Source organism: Trichoplusia ni, chromosome 11 (genome assembly GCF_003590095.1).
Source record: "Trichoplusia ni isolate ovarian cell line Hi5 chromosome 11, tn1, whole genome shotgun sequence".
Taxonomy (NCBI): Eukaryota; Metazoa; Arthropoda; class Insecta; order Lepidoptera; family Noctuidae; genus Trichoplusia; species Trichoplusia ni.
This window is the reverse complement of record NC_039488.1, coordinates 7,097,333-7,120,896: the sequence shown is the minus strand read 5'-3', so window position 1 is coordinate 7,120,896 and position 23,564 is coordinate 7,097,333. Positions and strand designations below refer to the sequence as shown.

General features: G+C 34.5%; 1 protein-coding gene across 3 annotated transcripts in view; it reads right to left on the bottom strand.

The window, feature by feature from the left end:
• LOC113498879 (fatty acyl-CoA reductase wat-like) overlaps nucleotides 1-19,199 on the bottom strand; it is a 29,786-nt gene extending 10,587 nt beyond the window's left edge. Inside the window, exons 1-4 of one of the 3 annotated variants that reach the window (XM_026879041.1) lie at nucleotides 18,786-19,199; nucleotides 18,345-18,634; nucleotides 3,379-3,625; nucleotides 1,618-1,748 (exon numbers count right to left, since the gene is read on the bottom strand). In XM_026879041.1, the coding sequence (XP_026734842.1) occupies nucleotides 1,618-1,748; nucleotides 3,379-3,562 (315 nt within the window). In that variant the 5' untranslated portion in view covers nucleotides 3,563-3,625; nucleotides 18,345-18,634; nucleotides 18,786-19,199. The remainder of the gene's footprint in view (nucleotides 1-1,617; nucleotides 1,749-3,378; nucleotides 3,626-18,344; nucleotides 18,635-18,785) is intronic. The other 2 variants (XM_026879042.1, XM_026879043.1) reach the window with 2 other exon arrangements.
• Nucleotides 19,200-23,564: the final 4,365 nt, after the last annotated feature.

The window sequence follows — 23,564 nt, the reverse complement described above, 5'->3', positions numbered from 1 at the left end:
GTTGTGGTTATAATAATCTAGCTTTTCCCCGAGGCTTTGTCTGTGTGGATGCTGGTTATCGTAGCTAAATACAGAATATTTAATTTCTTTTTTTCCCTAGCTATCTCCTCATCAAATTTTATAAAAAACGGTTTAGAAATTTAACTAGATAACTTAGATACACAAAAAAAACAGCGCTAAAAAAGAAACTTCCACTCCGTAAAATGTAGACAGTATAATTTAATAATAAGATAAATAAGCGAACCCATATAATTGATTAGCAAAAAATACATGATAGAACCAACTTCGATTAAAACTACTGATCCATACTGGACGAAAATTTATGGGACCGAATGACAACTACTGCACTTTAAATGAACGTAACAAAAAAAACTGACGAACAGAAATCCTCTTTTTTGAAAACTGCTGAAAAACTAAGTTTTAAGAACCGCCTCTAAACTATTTTAAGGCTTGTATTCTCGCTAATGACCTTGTGCATTTGGACGAGTGCGGGTTTGATATAGATGCAGTATTTATACGGGACGCATTTTTAAATAGTTATTATAGAAATCAGACATTTTTTTTAAAAGTAACCAAACGAAATAATTTTCCTATGTATTGCAAAGTATTCGATTTTTTTTCTAATGTTATTTTATTAAAAATAAAGCAGTAAAATGGTTTTATCTTTTTTATGGGATTTGGGGATTTTTTTACTTGTTATGTGATGCCAATAGAAAAATCATGGCTAAACCAAATTACGTATCATATCACGTAGATTACTAACTATTTTTTGCAGATATAAAATCTCTGTAAGTGCCGACGAATAGCTGTTTCATCTGCACGCTTTTTTCAAGCTTTTTACGAAAGAGCAGCCTTAAGTGATCGAACCCTTAAACATCCGTTAAATCGACGTATAATTATAAAATTTCATTTCACATTTTTAAGTACTTCATTTTTTAAAGGTATTCCAGTATTGTTATTTATTACTGACAGCTAAGGTCACAGGTTCGATGCTCGGTCGTGTCTGAGGATGCACCATGACCTAAAGACGTGTTAATTATAGCTGTCTGGTGGCCTAGTGGTTGAATGACCGGGTTTGCGTATGCAAGGTTGCAGGTTCAAACTTTATTCTTTTATGTTTTTTTATGAGTTTTTAATTAATGATGACAGTCAGTTTGCGGAATACACATTGTATAATTAAATGACGGAGACCTTTTGGAAAATTTTGGATGCAAACCTCTTACGACAGCAGTACTTAAAAAAAATAGTCGGTCACTCTTTGACAAATTAGAGGACTCTAAAGATACCAGAAGAATTCAAAGTTAGGTGGAAGAAGTATCCTAAATTGTTAAATAAACAGTTTAGAGAAAAATTAATTTGGTTAGGTTACAAAAATATGATCATTTAGTAACAACTGTTTCTTAAAAGATCATCTTTTTTCATATTTTCTAAAAGTGAGGACTTATAATTGGCCTTCTGTAAACTAGGTTTATTATAGCTAGATTGTACAGCTGTGAGTCCACCATATTGTATTAAATATATTATTAAATATTTGGAAAACGCTTCAATAGAATAGTTATAGACACACAACATCTGTTTACATATTCTTGAAAATGCTCGGTAAGGGATACTACTTACAGGATCATCAAAGATTTCTTCGATCCTCGAGTAGATATCCTTTCCTCTCTTCTGCCGCACCAGAAGGTACAGATTCTCCACGCCTGGGCAACTTCTCAATAGTTTCTCCACCAATATCTTGCCGAGGAAACCTGGGGAAGATAAAATCAATTAAAATAGTATTCTTCTTAGTTCTAGATGGCAGTTTCGAAAAATGCAAAAGTCATTTGAGTGAGGATTTGACTTGTTAATTAATTGTTAATATAATATAATATTCCACAACTTTCACACAACGCCATCTAGTCTCAAACTAAGCATAGCTTGTATTATGAGTACTAGAAGATTGATAAATATATTTAAGTACATACATTATATATATAGATAAATTACACCTCGACACTAGAACAAATGATCGTGCTCATCACATAAACATTTGTCCCGGGTGGGAATCGAACCCACGACCTCCGGTATAGCAGTCAGGGTCACTCGCCACTAGACCAACAGTCAGTTCAATACATTTGAGACATTCGTGGCAAGATGGCTGGCAGGAGCTGGATGCGAGCAGCCGAAGATATATCTCGATGGCGTGCAATTGGGGAGGCCTATGTCCAGTGGACGAATATGGGCTGATGATGATGATGATGACGAGTGATTCGTCAACGTTACTTTTCTAAGAGATATGTAATTTGTTTTTGTTTCTTTAGACGTACGAAACTCCAAAATCATCTTTACAACCTCGGGAAACGAACTTAACCTTTATGGTAATGCAAGTATATAATTAAATGTTAATAAACGTTAAGATTTAATACTTCATGAGGGACCTTCACATGATGATAAGTTTTGGCATTTTTTGAGGGCTAGCAGGAAATACGATCGCATCATAAACTTTGTCATGTATGTTTTTATTATTATTGTTGTTAATTGTATCTTACGAAGCAGATTAAAGGATATTACGATAAGTTTTAAATCCATTTAATTAACTGCGTACCCTTCCCATAACTACTCTCTCACTTAATAAATTAATCACAAAAATTCAACAGTTATCCTGAGCGCTGGTTTTAACTATTTAATTGGCTATCCTAAAACAAAAACCACGGAGAGTTATAGTTTTTAGTCAACAATATCGTAGTCACATTTTTAAAAGTTTATTAAACACTGATTCATGGAAAACACTCAAATGAATAGAAATGACGACCTCCGTGGTCGAGTGGCGTACATACCGGTTTCAAGGTGTCGCTAGCTCTGAGGTCCCGGGTTCGATCCCCGGTCGGGTCAATGTAAATATTCAAATTTCTACATTGTCTTGGGTCTGGGTGTTTGTGGTAACTTCGTTGTATCTGAATTCCATAACACAAGTGCTTTCGCAACTTACTTTGGGTTCAGATCAATGTATGTGATGTTGTCCGCATTTAATTATTATTTATTTATTTAATGACATTTTGTTTCGAAAGTCATGTGACCTTGACCTAAATCAAAGCTGAAGATTGTCGTCATGTCACCTAAGGGTTGAGGTAGAAAGTACTTTCCCAGGTTTTTATTTTACACTAACTTTTCTTGTCTGTTTTGTCGTTCCGGTTCGATTTTTGCAACTCGATTTTGAGGCACTTCCCGATAAGCTAGAAGGCTGATATTTTCAGGGTAGCTTCAAACCCGATGGCAATGCAATTAACAACAATAAAAAGGCTGGACCGATTTTGATAAAATTTTAATGGTGACATTTAAAAACTTGTTTTTTTAGATTATTTAAATCTATTAATTATAATAAATAACAATTTAATTTACCTGTGGCACCAGTAATTAAAACATTCTTCCCATCATAAAACCGTTGTATTTCTGTCATATTTCTAACTTCATTATTCATATTCTCGTCGACACTCTCAATGCACCTATCACAATAGTTAACTGTATCACTTTTGGCACAGCCGTTTAGGAGGTTGTTGGTCACGTTGATTTCTTGAGTCGCCATCTTGTTTTTTTACCCGACTGCGTCAGAAGGATTGTGACGTTTTGTATCAGTATTTCATTTTTTCTGTAACAAAGAAAAGGGATTATTAATATGATAAACTTATTAGTTTTCTCAAATGAGGCGGGCTGTTTAGGAGAGTTAAATTTTATGCTTATCTATAATGTAAGTATACGACCTATATTATAATGCTAAACTGCTGTTACTTTCCGCAATAAATAAAGCGATATATCTTTTTCTATATCACTTTTATTTAACTCTTCCGAACCCCACAAATAATTTAATTATTTGCCGTTAAAACCTGACATACACGGATGGACTCGTGGAGAAGACTAATATATCTATGTCATCATTTCATAAAATCTATATCTATACTCTATCTATATACTAATATACAAAGCTGAAGAGTTTGTTTGTTTGAACGCGCTAATCTCAGGAACTACTGGTTCAAATTGAAAAAATATTTTTGTGTTCAATAGATCATTCATCGAGGAAGGTTTTAGGCTATAAACCATCACGCTGCGACGGTACAATGGAAAATACAATGGAAAATATGGAAAAAAATGGGTAGATATAAATCATAACTTATACGATCATCTTCTAACCACGCGGACGAAGTCGCGGGCAACAGCTATTGAATTACATATAACAATAAAACTGATATTAATTAATTTATACTTTCAAATAAAAAAACAGTCACCTGCGAATCGGTGTCGCGAAACCCAAAGTGTCCGTTCTGAACAAATAGGTAAAAGGAAAACAAATCGGGTGTTAGGTGACAAATTAAATTGACAAAACACTTAAATTCACTTGTAACTAACCAGCATATTTATGACCGCAATAAACGTTGCTTAACCTCACTCTGAATTTTTTTTGTATTTTTAGTTTTAGGAGCAACAGAGATACATCATCTGTAAATTTCAACTGTTTAGTCATAACTGTTCATGAGATAAAGCCTGATGACGTTCTGACAGACAGACAGCCCAGTTTACCCTTTATTTAAAGATAAAAACCAAGTTCATTGCAATACTGACCTACTTACCTATAACAAATAGACAAATCGCAAGTATACTAACAGTTAGAGAAACATTTGCAATAGCAAGTGGCAGAATAACTGTTAAAAATATGCAAATATGCATACAATATTGATATATGTTAATATGCGTTTATCTTGTAACGGCTAGCCTAATTTTGATACCGTTTTGGTCCTTCAGTAATTCTCGCGTGAGAAGAAAGCAAGAGATACTTGACTTTGTAATGTCATGGAAAATCAGTAGATTGTTTATTTACTTTTAGGAAAGATTTTTGCACTAGATTTTAAATTCGTCTAAATTTAATACGTATAAGGCAACGTAGGTGAATACGATTTGTGCTCGTGCAAAAGTTTAGACTTTTCTTTATAAAAACGAGGATCGCACTGAGAAATTTAATGCTTAGGTCGCGGGAGTTTTCACAAATATATACGACAAGAATTCGTGGATTACTCAAATGCTTGTCCTACGCGGGATTCGAATCCGCGTTCCGTCGAGGGAATTTGGATAGCCCAGTGGTTGAGGTCGCTATGAGCTACGTGTCGCGGTTCCGATCCGTAGGACAAGCTTTTGTGTGGTCCACGAATAATTGTCCTCTCCTGAGTCTGGGTGTCTTTGTGTATGTGACGCAAAATTACAATGCCTCTGTGCGGTAGCTGTTTTCAGAAAAAGTCACAAATTAGCATAACCATTAAAAAATTCTCATCACACAATTTCTTTTTTATCGGAATCAAACCCTACTAATCAAAACTCTCAACTCATTGAAAACATCAACCTCATTAAAATGTCACATTCTAAAACACAAGAAAAAAATGAAGAAATCTCAAATGAATTTTGGCCCACACCTCGTGTTTGTAATGCAACGAAACGGGTCGCGGCTAGTCTGACGAATGTTTGATCTTGTTACATAACGTTATATAACACACTCGTGAGGTCACTAGGTGCGTATGGTGACCATATAGAACATATATTACGTGGATCGAATGTAAGTCGTCGCCAATTGGTATTGACAGCAATAGAGATTGAAATTCTTGTGTCTTATTGGCTATCTTTTTCGTGGGGGGTCGTCATAGGCGCTAATCTTCTCGTGGTGAACGGGTAGTGTCAGACTCTTACTGACTAAACCTGAACAGTCATTCAATGTCAGGACGTCCTCCGTGGTCGAGTGGCGAACGCACCGGTTTCAAGGTGTCGCTAGCTCTGAGGTCCCTGGTTCGATCCTCGGTCGGGTCAATGTAAAAATTCGCATTTCTACATCGTCTCGGGTCTGGGTGTTTGTGGTACCTTCGTTGTATCTGAATTCCATAACACAAGTGCTTTAGCAACTTACATTTTGTTCAGAACCATGTATGTGATGTTGTCCGCATTTATAATGTCTCCCGCGTTTAATCGATTCAGGGAAATACATAGTACCTCATCATTAAAGCACGGTCCTTTTTTTTTGGTTAGCAGAGGAATCTTCATAGACAACCACCTCCTCGGGGGAGAAAACGGGTTGTGTCAGATTCTTACTAACTTAACCTGAACCGCCATGCTACCTCTCTCGCGTTTGGCCGGTGCGTCGCACCATATCATCAACCTTGCCAAATGTTGCTTAACCTCGCAATGGGTTCAGTTGATGCAAGTTTCTTTAGAAATATGAATTATACTATCATACTACACCGCATAGTAAAAAACAATTGAAGCATAGACAGACACGCAACAGAAATAAAAACTGGAAAGACTGCCATGTGTATGTTTCATTCATAAATTAGTATTTCTTGTCAAGTGCGATTAGGATTCTTAAATAAATGGTTCCTTATTAAAGAGTACAATATTATGCTCTTACGCCAACTGTATAAGCACCGCGGTTTCGCCCGAATTTGTCGTAGCGTGCTTAGTACTATTAAGATTTTTAATTGTTTTTTATTTAATCGGTAATTTTATTTGAGACCAGCTGTTGCCCGCGACTTCGTCCCCGTGGGTAGAAGATATAAGTTATAATTTAGGTATACCTTACCGGTTTTTTTCACATTTTCCATTGTATCTTAGCTCCTATTAGTCGCAGCGTGATGGTTTATAGCCTAAAGCCTTCCTCGATGAATGGTCTATTCAACACAAAAAGAATTTTTCAATTTGGACCAGTATTTCCTGAGATTAGCGCGTTCAAACAAACAAACAAACAAACTCTTCAGCTTTATATATTAGTATAAGTATATAGAGTATAGATTAGATTCAATCCTATTAAATGAGTAAAAAGTCACTCCAGGCTAAATATATTACTTTGTTTCTGCTACGAATAAATATCTTTAATAATATTCATTTCAAAAAAACGTCATTTTTTATTTATTATTTATTTATGTATTACGGAAGTACCAAAATCTACTAATCTAGTTTTTTATTAATTTCAATCACTTTCAACGACTACGGAACGCTAAAAACTTCAAGACGTATGTTTACAAATGTCTGTAGACTGTAACGGCCTGTATACGTCATACATTAATTATTAACAAATTATATGTTGACAGCTTTATTACTGAGAATACTATGTTTCAAAACGTGGTATAAATGTTAGGTAAATACAGCGCAGAATTGCTGCAAAGCCGAGTGCCATAGGTCACTATACTAAATCCACTGCGCGCGATGAGTTGCAGGATCGATTCCCGGTATTTGTGTAAGTCTGTGAGAATTGAACTTATTAATCCTTTACGAGTAAGATGAAATTCAAAATAAATATAACATGTATTTAAACTAATAAAAATAATTAAACTATATATCATAAATTGAAATCGAAGAACATTTTCAACAACAAAAACATATAACCGACTTAAAAAACTCCTGCGCCAAACTTGATGAACTTTTTATAAGACCGATAAGTGAAAAAAATATTAATAAAATCAGTCCGAAACCCGGAAATGGATTGTGAAGTGTGTACCTTCTTTTTAAAGTCGGTTAAAATTGAATCAAAAATTGAATCAAAAATTGAATAAAAAATTGAATCAAAACTTTTCTGTTAGAAAAAAAGACGTTTTAACAAAGATTGGTACAATTACAGATAGCCACATCTTCTGCCTACCCCATAGAATGTGTATAAAGTATCCTTACTAATATTATAAATGTGAAAGTAACTCTGTCTGTCTGCCTGTTACGCTTTCACGTCTAAACTACTGAACTTATTTTAATGACATTTGGTACAGAGATAGAGTTGACCTTCAGAAAAAACATAGAATAGTTTTTACACCGGAATTTTAGAAGAGTTCTCTTGGAAACGCGATATAACCGACCTCGACGCGGGCGAATCCGCGGGCGAGAAGCTAGTATTTATATGTTTTACATAATAAACCTTGCTTTACGTTGAGTTGCGCAAGCGCCGGTAACAGCAGGAACGATGCCCGGAAGTCAGTCTAAGTATGTGCCATCACTAAATCGAAGAATGTTATATGTGTCTTATAAAGATCGTCTTAGATATAATACTTAATAGTTTATATACACTCCACAGTATATAAAACTATTAAAAATATAAAATAATAGGGATTGATGAGTTTTTGAACATCCATCATGTTTGTTATGGCGAAAATGATCCCACGGGAACATGAAATCGGGATAAAAAGGTATCCTATGTGTTAATTCCCGTTAAAAACTATCTGTGTACCAAGTTTCGTCTCAATCCGTTCAGTGGTTTTTGCGTGAAAGAGGGACAAACATCAATAAATTCTTGAATCTGTATATTATATCTCTATAAATACAAACTTTTGCGACTATAATATTAGTTTTTGTATATTTACACATAAATAATTACACAGTGTAACAAATAAAAATCTACTCAGTCCATCCGACATAATTAAAAATTATGCAGATTTAGGTATCACGCCTTTTTGCCTTTATCTGAACAAAAGAAATTGACAAGTATAAACTGCATAAAAATAGACTTGTCACGTAAATAATTAAATTATTTAGCTATATAAGTAATTAAGTCAAAACGTAAGTAACGTAACCGATAAAATTTAAGGTTATGCCCAAGCCTATTTGATGGAATCCTATTGTCGCTAGACCAATTCGCTCATATTTTTATAATAACTATCGTGAGACTGATTCATTATTAAATGATGTAACGGTTTAATCACGCGTATTTATCGGGGTAGCCCGACTAGTTTCGGACCCAACCGGAGTCCTTAATCATGAGCAGACGCGGGGGTCTGCCCGTATAAATAACAATTCGCTCATGACCGATTATTTAATAGTTAATAATTGCTTTAAAAATATAGCTTGTGTTGTCAACATGTATTGTTTACTTATAATAATAATAACTTTAAGATAACTACCGCCTTTTTTGCCAAGTCAGCGACCTACTTTGTAATTTCTACATGTGCAAATTAAACAGAGTTATTTTCATGTTTGTCACGATTTCCGCATAAAACAAAAGAGATTATTTTAATAATCTTTAAATCTATATCTATACTAATATATAAAGCTGAAGAGTTTGTTTGTTTGTTTGAACGCGCTAATCTCAGGAACTACTGGTCCAAATTGAAAAAATATTTTTGTGTTGAATAAACCATTCATCGAGGAAGGCTATAAACCATCACGCTGCGACTAATAGGACCGAAGATACAATGGAAAATGTGAAATAAACAGGGCAGGTATAAATCATAACTTATATCTTCTACCCACGGGGACGAAGTCGCGGGTAACGCTAGTAAATTATACTAGTCATTGCAAACGGCTCTGCCCGCTAAAAATGGAAAATGATACCACGGGATCATAAAATTGCGATAAAAATCTCTATCCTATGTGTTAATTCCCGTTATAAACTATCTGTGAACCAAGTTTCGTCTAAATCCGATCAGTGGTTTTTGCGTGAGAGAGGAACAAACATCCATACGAACAACCTTTGCGTTTATATTATTCGTATGATAAATATATTATGTCTCTAGTCAAATCGTAATAAATAAATACGGAAAAAATAGGCTGTATTTTTATAATTTATTTAAAACACATAAATCCATTGCTATATATTTTTCGCCTTAAAAAATGCCAAACAAAAATCCACCTTACTGCGTCGTAATAAAACAGCTGTCAATGTCACCGCTTACTGTATAGGTTTAGTTAACTGTACCCAATAGCAACTGTTACATAATTGAACCACCGGTGAAACCCGCGTTACACAACGCATACTTTGAACTTGAACCAGAAAATTTGCGTTATTTCGGCACTTAAAAGAGAGAGGTATTTGTAAAGTCAGCCTTTGTTTGTTAATAACTCATTATTTTAAAAGGTTAGGTAAATTTTTAATTAGGTTCTTTGTTTTCGTAGTTTTTTCTAGCTGTTCCAGCACTTATTTGGCAGGTATTTATCACGTTAATCAGTCTATGAGATTTGTAAACCACGTGACTTGCTATTGGTAAAAGAATTTTTCAAAATTGGTTTAGTAAATCCCGAGATTAGCTCCTGCAACGACTCAAACTATCAAACTTTACCACTTTGTAATAACAAGGCTCTTCATCGGCCCAGCCTTTTCCCAACTATGTTGGGGTCGGCTTCCAGTCTAACCGGATACAGCTAAGACCAGTGTTTTACAAGGAGCGACTGCCTATCTGATCTCCTCAACCCAGTTACCTGGGCAACACGATACCCCTTAGTTAAACTGGTTGTCAGACTTTCCGGCTTCTGACTACCTGTAACGTCTGCAAAGATGTATGAATAACCGGGTCATACAATTTAACGTGCTATCCGAAACACGGAGGAACTCGTTATGACAAAGATGGTTACCATCGAAAAACCGAGTCAAGTTTAGCTTAACCTGTGATCGATCAACTTATGCAGTTATACCTTAGCCACGAGCTCCTCGTTTTAATATATCTATAGTATTTCCCGCCGAACGGTTTGCACAAGAACACACTTACAGCTCATCAGTTATGCAGGTTGCGTTTCTACCATACAAGGTTAGTGAAATGGGTCGGTAGTTCGATTCCGGGCGGGTACAATCGAATATTTCGTTTATTGTTTTGTATATTGATTTTTTGTTCGTTTTTTAACGAATTTACAGTTATTTTTTTGTTAAGAAAACTTGGAGGAAATAATATGTTATGTCTATGTAAGAAAATGACTTTCTTAAAGGAAAGTAAATATATATATTTTTATATGTATACTGTACTTTGATGTTTTGTGATGCTGTGTAGAATTGAAATAAATATTTTAACGATTTATAACAAAAGCTGTTAATTACAAAAAAATAAAAACATTAATTATCAATGTATATCTAGGTAGTTTTCTTGGACATTGTACAGAATAAAATACTACACTATCAGCCTTTGTACCTGTTATAAGAACATAAATATTTTGATAGCGACATGATCGATAACTAAAATATCCTTACATATTATAAAACAAAGTCCCCCGCCGCGTCTGTCTGTCTGTCTGTCTGTCTGTCTGTTCGCGACAAACTAGAAAAGTACTGAACGGATTTTTATGCGGTTTTCAACGATTGATAGAGCAATTCTTGAGGAAGGTTTTAGTGTATAATAAGTTTAGGTTTTGTGTAAACTGACGATATTACAGCGATATTAGTTAAACATGTCGGAAAAAATTAAGCCATTCGAGAGCTTTCATCGAGAACGCTGCCAAAACCTTTCGAGTTACAACAAAACAATGTATGGCAAGTTTGTACCTCTTTAATAGATCTACAAAAAAGTCCGCGGTGGTATATGTCTATCTTCCAAGGATAACCCACAATAACCATTTTTATGTGTTTTCTTAATACAGTAAAATTATTGGTTACTTACGAACCTCTTTTTAACAATACAGTATTAATCCTTATCCAAATAAATAAGTTAGATATATTATGCATGTAATATAGAACAAATTGCCTTTTACACTACGCCAAAAACGTAAATAGGTAATGAGTTATCGTAATATTAAAATCTCCGCGCGAGAAATTAAAAATCGATGAAACGTAGCGAAGATATCGTTGGCATCTATATACTAATTGTACTATATATATACTAATTACTATGTATGTACTATGTATGTACTAATTGTTTGTTTGAAAGCGCTAATCTCAGAAACTACTGGTTCAAATTGAAAAAATATTTTTGTGTTGAATATACCATTAATCGAGGGAGGTTTTAGGCTTTATGTATATCATCACGCTGCGACCAATAGGAGCGAAGAAAAAGTCATAACTTATATCTTCTAACCACGCAGACGAAGTCGCGGGCAACAGCTAGTTACTAATAATACTCATAATATGAGGTTTGAAAGCTGATGCAGGCGGGATTCAGAATTAACAGAAGGTTGTGGGGACAGCCACCTGAAAATCGGCCAGTCAGAGATTCAAAGATAACTTCAACCTTGTTTTTTTTTAGCACAAACTTTCAAATCAAAATCAAAAGTAATTTATTCAAATTAGGCTACTAAATAGAACCTTTTGAAGGTCAGATTACATAGGACAGCACCCAGTTTCTCCCACCCTTCACCGCTTCGTAAGTGCTCTTGCTGTGAGAGAAGAAACAGAGCAACAAACTCCCTAGCAGCACGCTCTTTTTCCGTTTACAATTTACAATATCAATATAATATAATTGAGTAGTTACAAAGACAAGACTAAGGACAGCCGACATGCTGAAAGCCGCTGGGTCTCGTTGGATGCAGGTGGCAATAAACCGGTCGCGCTGAAGAACGTATGGAGATGCCTATGTCCAGCAGTGGGCAGCTATAGGCTGAGATGATGGTGATGATGCACAAGACACAGAACTCAGAGCAATGATTTGTTACACACGAGCCAACCAATTCTTTGATCACAAAAGTTCAAAACGCTTGTCCTACGCGGGGATCGATCCGGCAACAACGATCGCGCAGTGAATTTGGAGTGATGAGCTATACCACTCGGTTATCCATGCTCAAAAATGTAACAGCATTTTACAAGACGTATTGTTTTGTCATTACTTTACTTTCGTGTCAAAATTGTTCGTGTCGCGGTTGCGAATCGGAATCTACGTGAAAGAATGCAGGTCTTTGTTCTGTGTTACTTGAACGGTAAGTACATAAACTTAAGATTAACTAACCGATTGTAATAATCGAAATTGAAATATATTTGTTTGGTGTCAAAATGAAATTTAGATTTTTAGGATTCCGTACTCAAAGGGCATTAGGGTTCTTCAACGAAAAGGTTAAAAACGGAACCAGTTATAAACAATCATTAATATCTGACGCTTTTCTGTCCGTCTGCCTGTCCATCCGTCACTGTATTTCTGTAGGTCGTATCTCATGAACTGAAATAGTTACACAGATGACATTTTCGCAGATGATGTTTTTCTAGTACGCCTTCGAAATAAATACTAAAAATAAAGATATAATACATTAATTTGGAACCTAACTAACTTGGCTACAATTTAGAAGATTAAGTAGCTATTTGCATTATTTACCTACGTTCTTTGTAGTCATGTGAGGGTCAAAGGTCATATGTATTTTAGTAATAAAATAAAATGTAAGTTTTATTTTATTTTTGTAATATGTGGGAGATGTGTGGGGGAATATATAAAAACATGTAATCATCTAATAAAGACCAGTATTTATGTACCTACTCATCAGTTGTCGTGTAATTTACTCTCGAATTTACACAAACACGCCTTCCGTACAGTCATATTAAAATACTAGCTGTTGCCCGCGACTTCGTCCCCGTGGGTAGAAGATATAAGTTATGATTTAGGTGTACCTTCCCGGTTTTTTTCACATTTTCCATTGTATCTTAGCTCCTATTAGTCGCAGCGTGATGGTCTATAGCCTAAAGCCTTCCTCGATGAATGGTCTATTCAACACAAAAAGAATTTTCCAATTTGGACCAGTCGTTCCTGAACAAACAAACAAACTCTTCAGCGTTATATATTAGTATAGATAGATTTTATCCACAGTATTCCTTAAGACTCAGACATTCAAATAAAAAATTACATTCTTACTTGATCGTCTGAGTTTAGGATAATTAAGAAGCATCAATTCCTGAGATTACCGCTCACAACCAGACAAACCAACTCTTAACCTTAATAAAATCAATAAAGATTCAATGCTTAATCACAACTGTCATATATTATTTAACGAATACCCATCAGTTAAGCAATCAATGAACTTTCTCTGTCCATCTCTCAAGGTTTTAGTGTCGTAATCATATGTCAAACAGCTAAACCTTAAACCCACGACATACGGTCGAAAATCGCTTGAAATAATCGTTGTACTTATAAACCCAGTAGGTTAAACTGAGGTTTTGACAGTTATATATCACACCTATATGCTATTTAGCGGAAAATGTGAGACGTAAAGGTTAAGCAACGTTTTCCTAGGTTTGGAAAATAATGGGCGGATTTCTATCATTTTATTTTGTCTAAAAAGTTCGTGTTTTTTGAGACTGATGTGTACCGCTTGAATGCTCTTCAAACCAAATAGTCCTGAGTCTGGGCACAGAATATAGAATATACTACGCCGTCTTGGTGTCTTTGGGCATGTGATTTGAATGTTTGTAAAACCCCTGGCGATACAAAAATTCGTTTCCTCATATTAATGCGGCAGTTGTCTTTAGAAAGATCTAGTTTCAACGTCTTGAGGCATTAAACAACAAGTCGAACTAATGCCATTAACGATTCAGTTTATTAAAACGGCATTTCAATCATTTTTTAATAGCACATATAGCCTAATAGGTCACTACTTCACACGCACTATACGCGACGTGTCGTGAATTCTATCCCGCGTAGGACAAACATTTGTGTGAACCACGATTGCTTGTCCTGAGTCTGAGTGTCTTTGTGCATGTGACTTGAATGTTTGAGAAACCCACCGCGACTCAAGTATTAAATTAATTAGTTTAAGAGTCTTTTAAAAAAAATGATTAGTGAGGGTCGTTTAAAAAGAAAATGGTTCTGTCTAATATATAAAATGGTTTTTTAATAAAGGAAGAGTGTATGAAAACCTCATTGTAGTCATTTTCCTATACCCTTGTTAATCACAAGTGTGACGCTATGTTATATTACATAAGTTATGTTACTACATATGCTATTATTGCTAATTAGAGTCAGAACCGTAAAGATTTATGATAAGTAAACAATATGAAAACGAATGTAAGTCGAACTTAAACAATGAAGGTTCCGTACATTATAATGATGTTTAAAATCTTTCAGTCTCAAACTAAGCAAAGCTTGTATTATGAGTACTAGAAAACTGATTATAATTTTACTTATATATTTCTAAATACCTAATATAGGTAATTACACCCAGACACTGAACAAATGATCGTGTTCATCACACAAACATTTATCCTAGGTGGGAATCGAACCCACGACCTCCGATAACCTAACCTCCGGCAACTAACTACTATACCATCAAGCCAGTTTAAAATCGACTATTTTAAACTGGCTTTTTCATTTTTTTCTCCAGTAGAATTTAGCTTTATTTCTACTGCAGAAAAAATGGCTTACTAAATTTCATGGTGTTAGGGCAAAGACAAAATGCTTTTAACAATAAGTTATTAATAATTTTCCTGGGTTACTTAGTATTTTTTGATTGCCTAGACTAGACTTAAGATATATTTTTGGCAGATCTCAGGGAGCACAGAGCACTAAACATTTCAGTATGGTTTTTATACATGGAGATTAAAATTTTGGAATTAAAAATTAGTCCAAAAAAATGCGAAGTTGTAAATGGAAATATTTCACAAAATATTGCAAGCTTATCCTTGATATGAAAATGTTCCTTTCCCTTTTATATTTCAAAATATTATTTTATATGGACACATGACTGCCAATATCTTTGCTATGTCATGACATTTGGCTTTGCTCGCGAAGTTCAACAAAGCTTTGACGCAAACTCTAAACTGACAATCAAGAAAACTTTAAGGATTTTAATTATGCTATTGCAATGAAAAACGGGAAGGAAATAATAGATTAAAAAATCTAAAAACTCGCGTTTTTAAAAGTCACTCTATTCAAATGCTTAAAAGCCATAGAAGTTACTTAAGATCATATATTTTTCACTTAATTATGTTTAAAAACTTTTTATTTGTCTTATTAACTAATTATAACGACATGCACTGGATACTACTATAATAAAAAACACGGTAATTGTTATTAACAATATGTGTCTGTCATTCTAAGACTTACAGAGATTATTGACAGTGGTCTGAAGAAAAATATTGCGAGGAAAAGTGGGATCCAAATATGTATCTGAAATCGCAATCAGTGAGCTAGCATGGTGATCAATGCTTAATCTGCATCTATCTATAAAATATGGCAATGGACAATGTCGTGGTGGCTTTGCGGTTCTAAGCATGGATTTGTATGCATGAGGTGTAGGTTCGATCCCAACAAAAACAAAGTACGAACGTACCTTTTTGAAAGTTATATGTTCTTTTAATTATTCTAAGACACCACTGACAAAACGGTGAAGGAAAACATAAAAAATATTGGAATCCGAAATCGCTAACCCACAGTGTGTCTATATGAGAATAGGCCTGTGTCTAGCATCATCATCATCATTGGCCTAGCCTTTTCCCAACTATGTTGGGGTCGGTTTAACCGGTTTCATCTAAGTACCAGTGTTTTACAAGGAGCGACTGCCTATCGGACCTCCTCAACCCAGTTTCCTGGGCAACACGATAACCCTTGGTTAGACTGGTTGTCAGACTTTTCAAGCTTCTGACTACCTGTAACGACTGTCAAAGATGTAGGAATAACAGGCCTATGTCTAGCATTTGGACGTATTTATTATGCCAAAGGAAAATTTCTATAGATTCTTTCTTTAAAAAAAAAGCGTATTCCGCTCTAACTTGTACGGGGGGTTTCACAAACACAAGACACCCAGACTCAGAACAAGCAATCCTGGATCACACAAATGCTTGTCCTACAGGGGATTGAATCACCACAACACAACACATATATTTGCAACTAGCTGTTGCCCGCGAATTCGTCCTCGTGGTTAGAAGATATAAGTTATGATTTATACCTGCCCTGTTTTTTCCACATTTTCCATTGTATCTTCGCTCCTATTAGTCGCAGCGTGATAGTATACCCTATAACCTTCCTCGATGAATGGTCTATTCAACACAAAAAGAATTTTTCGATTTGGATCAGTAGATCCTGTGATTAGCGCGTTCAAACAAACAAACAAACTCTTCAGCTTTATATATTAGTATAGAGTATAGATAGATATAGATTTTATGATGACAACATAAATAAATGGTGACATTTAAATAATAAAGAACTTAGGCATTACGTGTCTAAATTGAATATTATGTATAAATAATGTAATAAATGTATACAATCTATTAAAAGAACTTACATTTATAAATTGATTGTCATTATCAATTGTCTTCAAACAGAGGTTGTCAATTCATTTGTGTTTTGTTTTCATGTTTGATACCTCAGAACTTTGGAATAGATAAACCGATTTTGATGATTATTATTTCATTTAACGTAAAAGAGATCTCATTTATTTCAATAAGATTTCATCAAGTTTGTCTCAGTCGTTTTGTATTTGAAGTCGGTTGTATGTTTTTGTTGTTGAAACAATATTAACAACTTTGGCGTCATGACCTATATCACTCTCAGAAAAATAGATTTTCCCGTAAAGATCGAATAAATGAGTTCTTGATTTATTATTTTTTAGTATTAGACCCATACTTTGCATGCCTATACAATGGAATATAGTACAGAAATAGAAATAGGTATATTATAAAAAATTCACGTGAATAATTTGTCCAAAATGGGCTAATATAGACTGAATTGTCTACCTAATCTTAGTCCTAATAATTGAGGTTCAAATTTCAGTTCCACCAGGTTTGACTAACCTACCAGAAGTAACAATTAAATGTATGAAACAAAGCTAAAAATATATAGAACTTGTTCTAAAGACCAAAGACATCAACGCGCGATTTCAATTCAAGATTTCAAGTCGTAAGAGAATGTTGGCTCTCTGCCAAACACCCTATGTGTAAACCGTTAACATATGGGCAACATTATGAAGAAATTAACAAACTTCAATGTTGTAATACTTTAAACTGTCAAAATTCTCGTTCCAAGTTCAATAACCTAGTTTTTTATTCAAAAGAGTTTTGTTGGTTTTTTTCGACCTTTTTTTATAATTTACTGGCTGTTGCCCGCCGGCCTGAAGTCTTTAAATCGAAGATTTACTAACTGTCCACTACTAAAATCGAAAATGATACCACGGGAATATATACTCGGGATAAAAATGTATCTATCCTATGTGTTAATCTCGGTTACAAACTATCTGTGTACCAAGTTTCGTCTAAATCCGTTCAGCGGTTTTAGCGTGAAAGAGGAACAAACATCCATACGCACAAACTTTCGCGTTTATAATATTTGTTGATAAATAGGTTTTCATGTCGTTGCTATAGCAACTAAAGCCCTTTATACAGCGAATAATCATAATACATAATAAGTAGGTCAGTAGGTGAAACTCCGAAACGTTACGTAAAACAACACATAATATGAATAAAAATTACATTAACATACTAATTTTAATTATTACAAAATGACGTCCGACATCTAATACGACAAGCAGAATCAAGAGTGATATTTAAAAAAGTAGGCTAAACATCGCAATGAATTATCTAACACCGCGTAAATTGGGCAACTTAAAGTTGGATCAACCATACATTACATACATAAAAAACACAGATAACATAGTTTCGCGGACATACAAAAAACTTTCACAAACGCCACTGGATGTATAAACAAGGTATCAATGACGAAATTTAAAAAGTAAAAAAAATAACTTACTTGTTCACTTCAAGTCCTTACACTTCACTATTTGAACACAGAACTACACTTTTTTTTTAATTACAGTAATTGGGACACTATCTTTAGGTGAGCGCGGCCAGTTTTATCCATGGCAAATGAACGACTATTGCAACTACCAAAATATGAGGCCAAAAAGATTGTTATATAATACTCTTTCTTACATTGTATTACATAAAAATTGCCGTCGGCACAACTGTCCGTTGTATTATGCAAAGAGTAACTTTTTAGGTTATAAGATGAATCCTTACTGGGCTGTGCTATAGCCAAAACTACCAAAAAAAAAAACAAAATTAAAAATATAATTAAAAAAGTAAATGAACCAAAACACAAAAATTCGAAATTAAAAACAGAAACTGTCAAAATTAAACTTCGAACGTTGTCTATAGCATAGCCCGTCAAATTCGCGGGTTTTTAAATTACTTTTTTTAATTGAGGACAGGCACAGGTATTGTATTTGACAGCCTCGCTGGGTATGAATGGAAAAGCTGTTGGCTATGGCAAAGTAATTCAGCGTTATGTCCCCACTGCAGCGAAAGTGGGGATGTACAGGCGATCACAAAAGTGCTTACCGACAATCGATTTAACATCGGGAAACAAAAAAATAGTTTTCCAAAAGTGTCGCGTAAAAATGTTCACTATTTTCTTGTTAATATTTAAATAAATAGAAAGTAAATAAAATAATGTATAACTGTGAAAGTTATTGTTAGGCATGTTCGTGCAAAAATGCTTGCTATAACTTTTTTATTACACTTAATGGCTATCGAATCAGTGTCAGCAATTTCACGTTATATTTTTTACAAAGTAAGCAATTTAAAAATTGTGTATTTTGCATCAAACGCCTCTGGATATTTACTTTTCCTTTTGGTGTCTCAGAAAAACTTATTCAACCAATGCACTTCTCAGAAAAAATATTCATAATCAAATAGAAAATAATGTAAAAAAAACATTAAGTAATGCAAAGATAACATTTTAATTCGAATACAAAATATTTCATACTTTTCCTTAAAAACTTTTTATTTATTTGCTCATTGTTGCGGTAACACTTTTGTTAAGCACTGTACAAGTTGATGATCGTCGAAAAAACAAATTGCTTGGTATATCTTTAATAGTTAAAGCAAGTCATCAAGGTTAAAAATGGTGTGATTCAGGAATGGGGTCAGATGTTATGTGGTTGAGCGGCCCGCGGTGAGGTTTGGAAACCGATGGGCTAACGAAAGTGTAGATGAATGATAAAAAATACGAAGATTTTATTTTCTAAAATAAACAATCTCATCTTTATTGATGCTGTATAAATAGATAATTTTCAGTATGCATTTCCTCTTAAAGTAGTGTATTTGAAAAAGATGCTAATTATCTATACTCTATACTAATATATAAAGCTGAAGAGTTTGTTTGTTTGAACGCGCGAATCTCAGGAACTACAGGTCCAAATTGAAAAATTCTTTTTGTGTTGAATAGACCATTCATCGAGGAAGGCTTTAGGCTATAAACCATCACGCTGCGACTAATAGGAGCGAAGATATAATGGAAAATGTGAAAAAATCAGGGCAGGTATAAATCATAACTTACATCTCCTACCCACGGGGACGAAGTCGCGGGCAACAGCTAGTTTTTTATAAGAACGCAATGACCGTTTTTGGCCACGGTGGCTAGTCGCAACAACAACGCAAGGCACCATTGTTTAGCATGTGTGCAAAAATACAGGGCAAACATTCTGCTATTAACAATTTCCGATTAATGAATGGCAATTATAAACTATCCCTATTCTTTCAAGCATTGTGTCAACGCAATCAGTGATGATTGAGTGAGTGACAATTTAATCAAATTTCCATCAATTCATCGGCCATTGTAAATAACAGAATAGGCGCCCTGTTCTATCTGAAGTAAATCCAACAGAGTTTGTTAATCTTTGTGCATGTGACGAGCGCTTGTTTGTCACGTGACGTAAGAATTAAATTTCTTACTGCGGGAATGTTAAAAAAAAATATCATTGTTGTTCGGATATCACCGTTTCATATTATGAAGATTTTTTTTTATAATTTTGCTCTAGAGCTGATTTTAAACAGCCTTATTAAAAGACCTGTTAATTTAATAAAATACTTTTTTCTATTATAAACGTCAAGAGAATATAAAAGTTTATTACACTTATTTATTAATTTGATAAATATTCATATTTTTGTAAACTTCACTTAAAAATGTTTTAATGTGGGTAAAAATGGGTACAAAAATAGTATTTGGGGGTCCCGTAAATAACGGATAAAAACGAAACCCTATGACTTAAGCACCGGGCGTGTCTGTCCGTTTGTTTGTCACCGGACTATAGGAATCTCAGGAAAGTTAGCTAGATTGTTGATGTTTTCATAGATAATGTATTGCTGTTTCTACTACAAAACATTTTTTTATAGTAACTATCGTGCAAAAGGATACTCAAGAGTATCGGGACTCCGGTTGGGTCCGAAACTAGCCGTGCAATCCCAATAAATACACGTATAATAAATTAAAAAATCTAGATAACCCATAACTTTTATGATTGTAGCAAAGCTTGCTTAGCTACAATCATATATTTGTCATATATTTTCTACGTTTTTATACACTCACTTTTCTTGTCTGTATGTCGTTCCGGTTGAATTTGTCCAGGCTTCAATTTTCAGGATAGCTTCTTGTATATTTTTTTAGGATAGGTATTTATAAAACTAGTCATTATTTTCTCCTTTTTATCTTCAGCCTATAATTGTGTACGAAACCCTCAGCTTCGCAAATCCGATTCCCATTTGCTCTGTTCTTTAGTTAATTTAATTAATACTTGACATGAAATTTTCTCACGAGTTTAAGTTACCTAGGCTTAAAATGTGTTTGTTTTGAATAGGTTTAATGTTTTAAATATTAATAAAATTATAAATAGGTTCAAAAATTTTGCTTCAAACAAAAATTTTGACAATTGTAAATTTTAGGATCGTTAGATTGTTTGAAAGAGTAAAATAAATTAACTATTTCTGTGACTCGCCTGTTGGTCTAGTGATCTGTGGCCTTGTCTTCTATATTCTCTAAGTCGTGGGTTCGATTCCCACCCAGGACAATTTTTTATTTGATGAGATCGTTGATTTGTTTGTGTTTGAATGTCATTTACATCCATTATATAATGCATGTATACATAAAGAAAAATATAACAATACAAGTTTTACTCAGTTCAAGACTAGATAACGTTGTGTGGTAGTTCAAAAACCTTCTGAAAACAGTATTTAGGAATTAATGTATATGTGAAGCTACTTTACCCATACTTACATAAAGTTTAATAAAAAAAAGCCTCCCATAAAAAGGTTTCCCTTTTAAGATTCCCACGCTAAGGATATTAATCCTTGTGTCGCGGGGGGTTTCACAAACATTCAAGTCACATGCACAAAGACACCCAGACTCAGGACAAGCACTCGGGGATCACACAAATGCTTGTCCTGAGCGGGTTTTGCCGTGGTGACCAACACTCGACTCTCAAAAAAAAAATAAGTATTATTTTTATTTTATGTGTTGGTGTTAAAACTACTATTTACGAAGATAACTAACATCCACACAGTATAAGTGGAATACCAATAAATAAATAATGATTTTTCGGGACTAAATCAATATTATATCAATTTTGTCCTTTACTAACAAGATACTCTTCACACGGGACCTAGGCATGCAATTACACACACTTATCAAAAAATCCTTTTCCCTTCCTTTCTACCCCTTATTTTTTCTTGGAAATCATTAAATGACTTCTCCGGTTTTAGGTTGAGCGGAAGGGAGCGTCAGACTTCTACTGACTAAACCCCACCCATGTTCCTTCCTTTGCTCTTCGCGTACAGGGGCCACGGTAGCCCTTTTGGACAATCCCATTGCCCCGGCAGGCATGAATCCTTATGTATGAAGGATTGCAACGCATTGCCATACACCGACACAAACACGCGGATGACGTAGCACGGCGGTTCAGGTTTAGTCAGTAAAAGTCTACACTACCCATTTCCTCCCCCGAGGGAGGGTGTCTATGAGGATTCCCCAGCCTTAACAAAAAAAAAGGCATCAATCCTGATGGGCTCCACAGAGATTGCTGATATTTCTATGAGTTGTCACGTGGAACTCTAGTCGCGTTATTAAATGATGTAACGGTTTACTCACGCGTATTTATCGGGGTAGCCCGACTAGTTTCGGACCCAACCGGAGTCCTTAATCATGAGCAGACGCGGCGGGATCGCGAGTCGAACTCACTACAATACGCGTGAGTAAACCGTTACATCATTTAATAATGAATCAGTCTCACGATAGTTATTATAAAAATCTAGTCGCGTTATCTCTAAATCAATTTTCTTTCGTAAAAAATCTCATCTCTCACTTTTCACACAATCCATCCATCTTTACTTTGGCCTCTAATACTCGCTCCATGCCTACTAAGAAAAAAATAGGTAAATACTTAATTTTAAGACAGTGTGTTTTATAGAACATATTGATCCTAATGCCACGAATTCTTATCGTATGGTTGATGTTCAATATGGTGTCAGAGTTTACCCCTCTGTAGAAACTGATCGGCCTTAGGGATCATTAGTAATTTCTTTGTAGCTCACATACATTTATAAAGATATGTGCACGGTGTATGGATTCTACCTTAGGTTTCCATTCCAGAAGGTTTTGCATCAACAATAAAAAAGTAGATGATTATGCAGATGAAACGGAAGGCGCGACTAGTCTAGGAACAAATCTAATAGAAAGAAATCTAAATAATAAGGTAATATTGTTAAGATTTCTGTCTAGGAATAATTTTACAAATACCTACGTCATTCTAACTTCCAAAGTCATTAAAATTGAATTTGCAATGAAAATTTTAAATGAGCAAAAACCAAAACTCTTTTTTGCTATTTTTTTGCTGCTGCGATAATAGCAGCCATTTTAAAAGAAGCTTCTTATTTCAAATTTTATTCATACTCAGATATTTGGCATTAGAGATGCGTTCCGTTTTTGTAATCGGCAGCCATATAATATGTATTTTTCCTTCAAACCTTTAATTATTTAACATTTCACTTAAATACAAACTACGCTTTCTGAAAATACATTTAATCAGTCAAAACTATAAACTTAGCTTTCGCATTCACAATTTTTTTTTTAATGCGTATATATCTTTAAACTAGCAGAGTATATGCAAACCCGGGTGATAACCGCGTAGGACACACA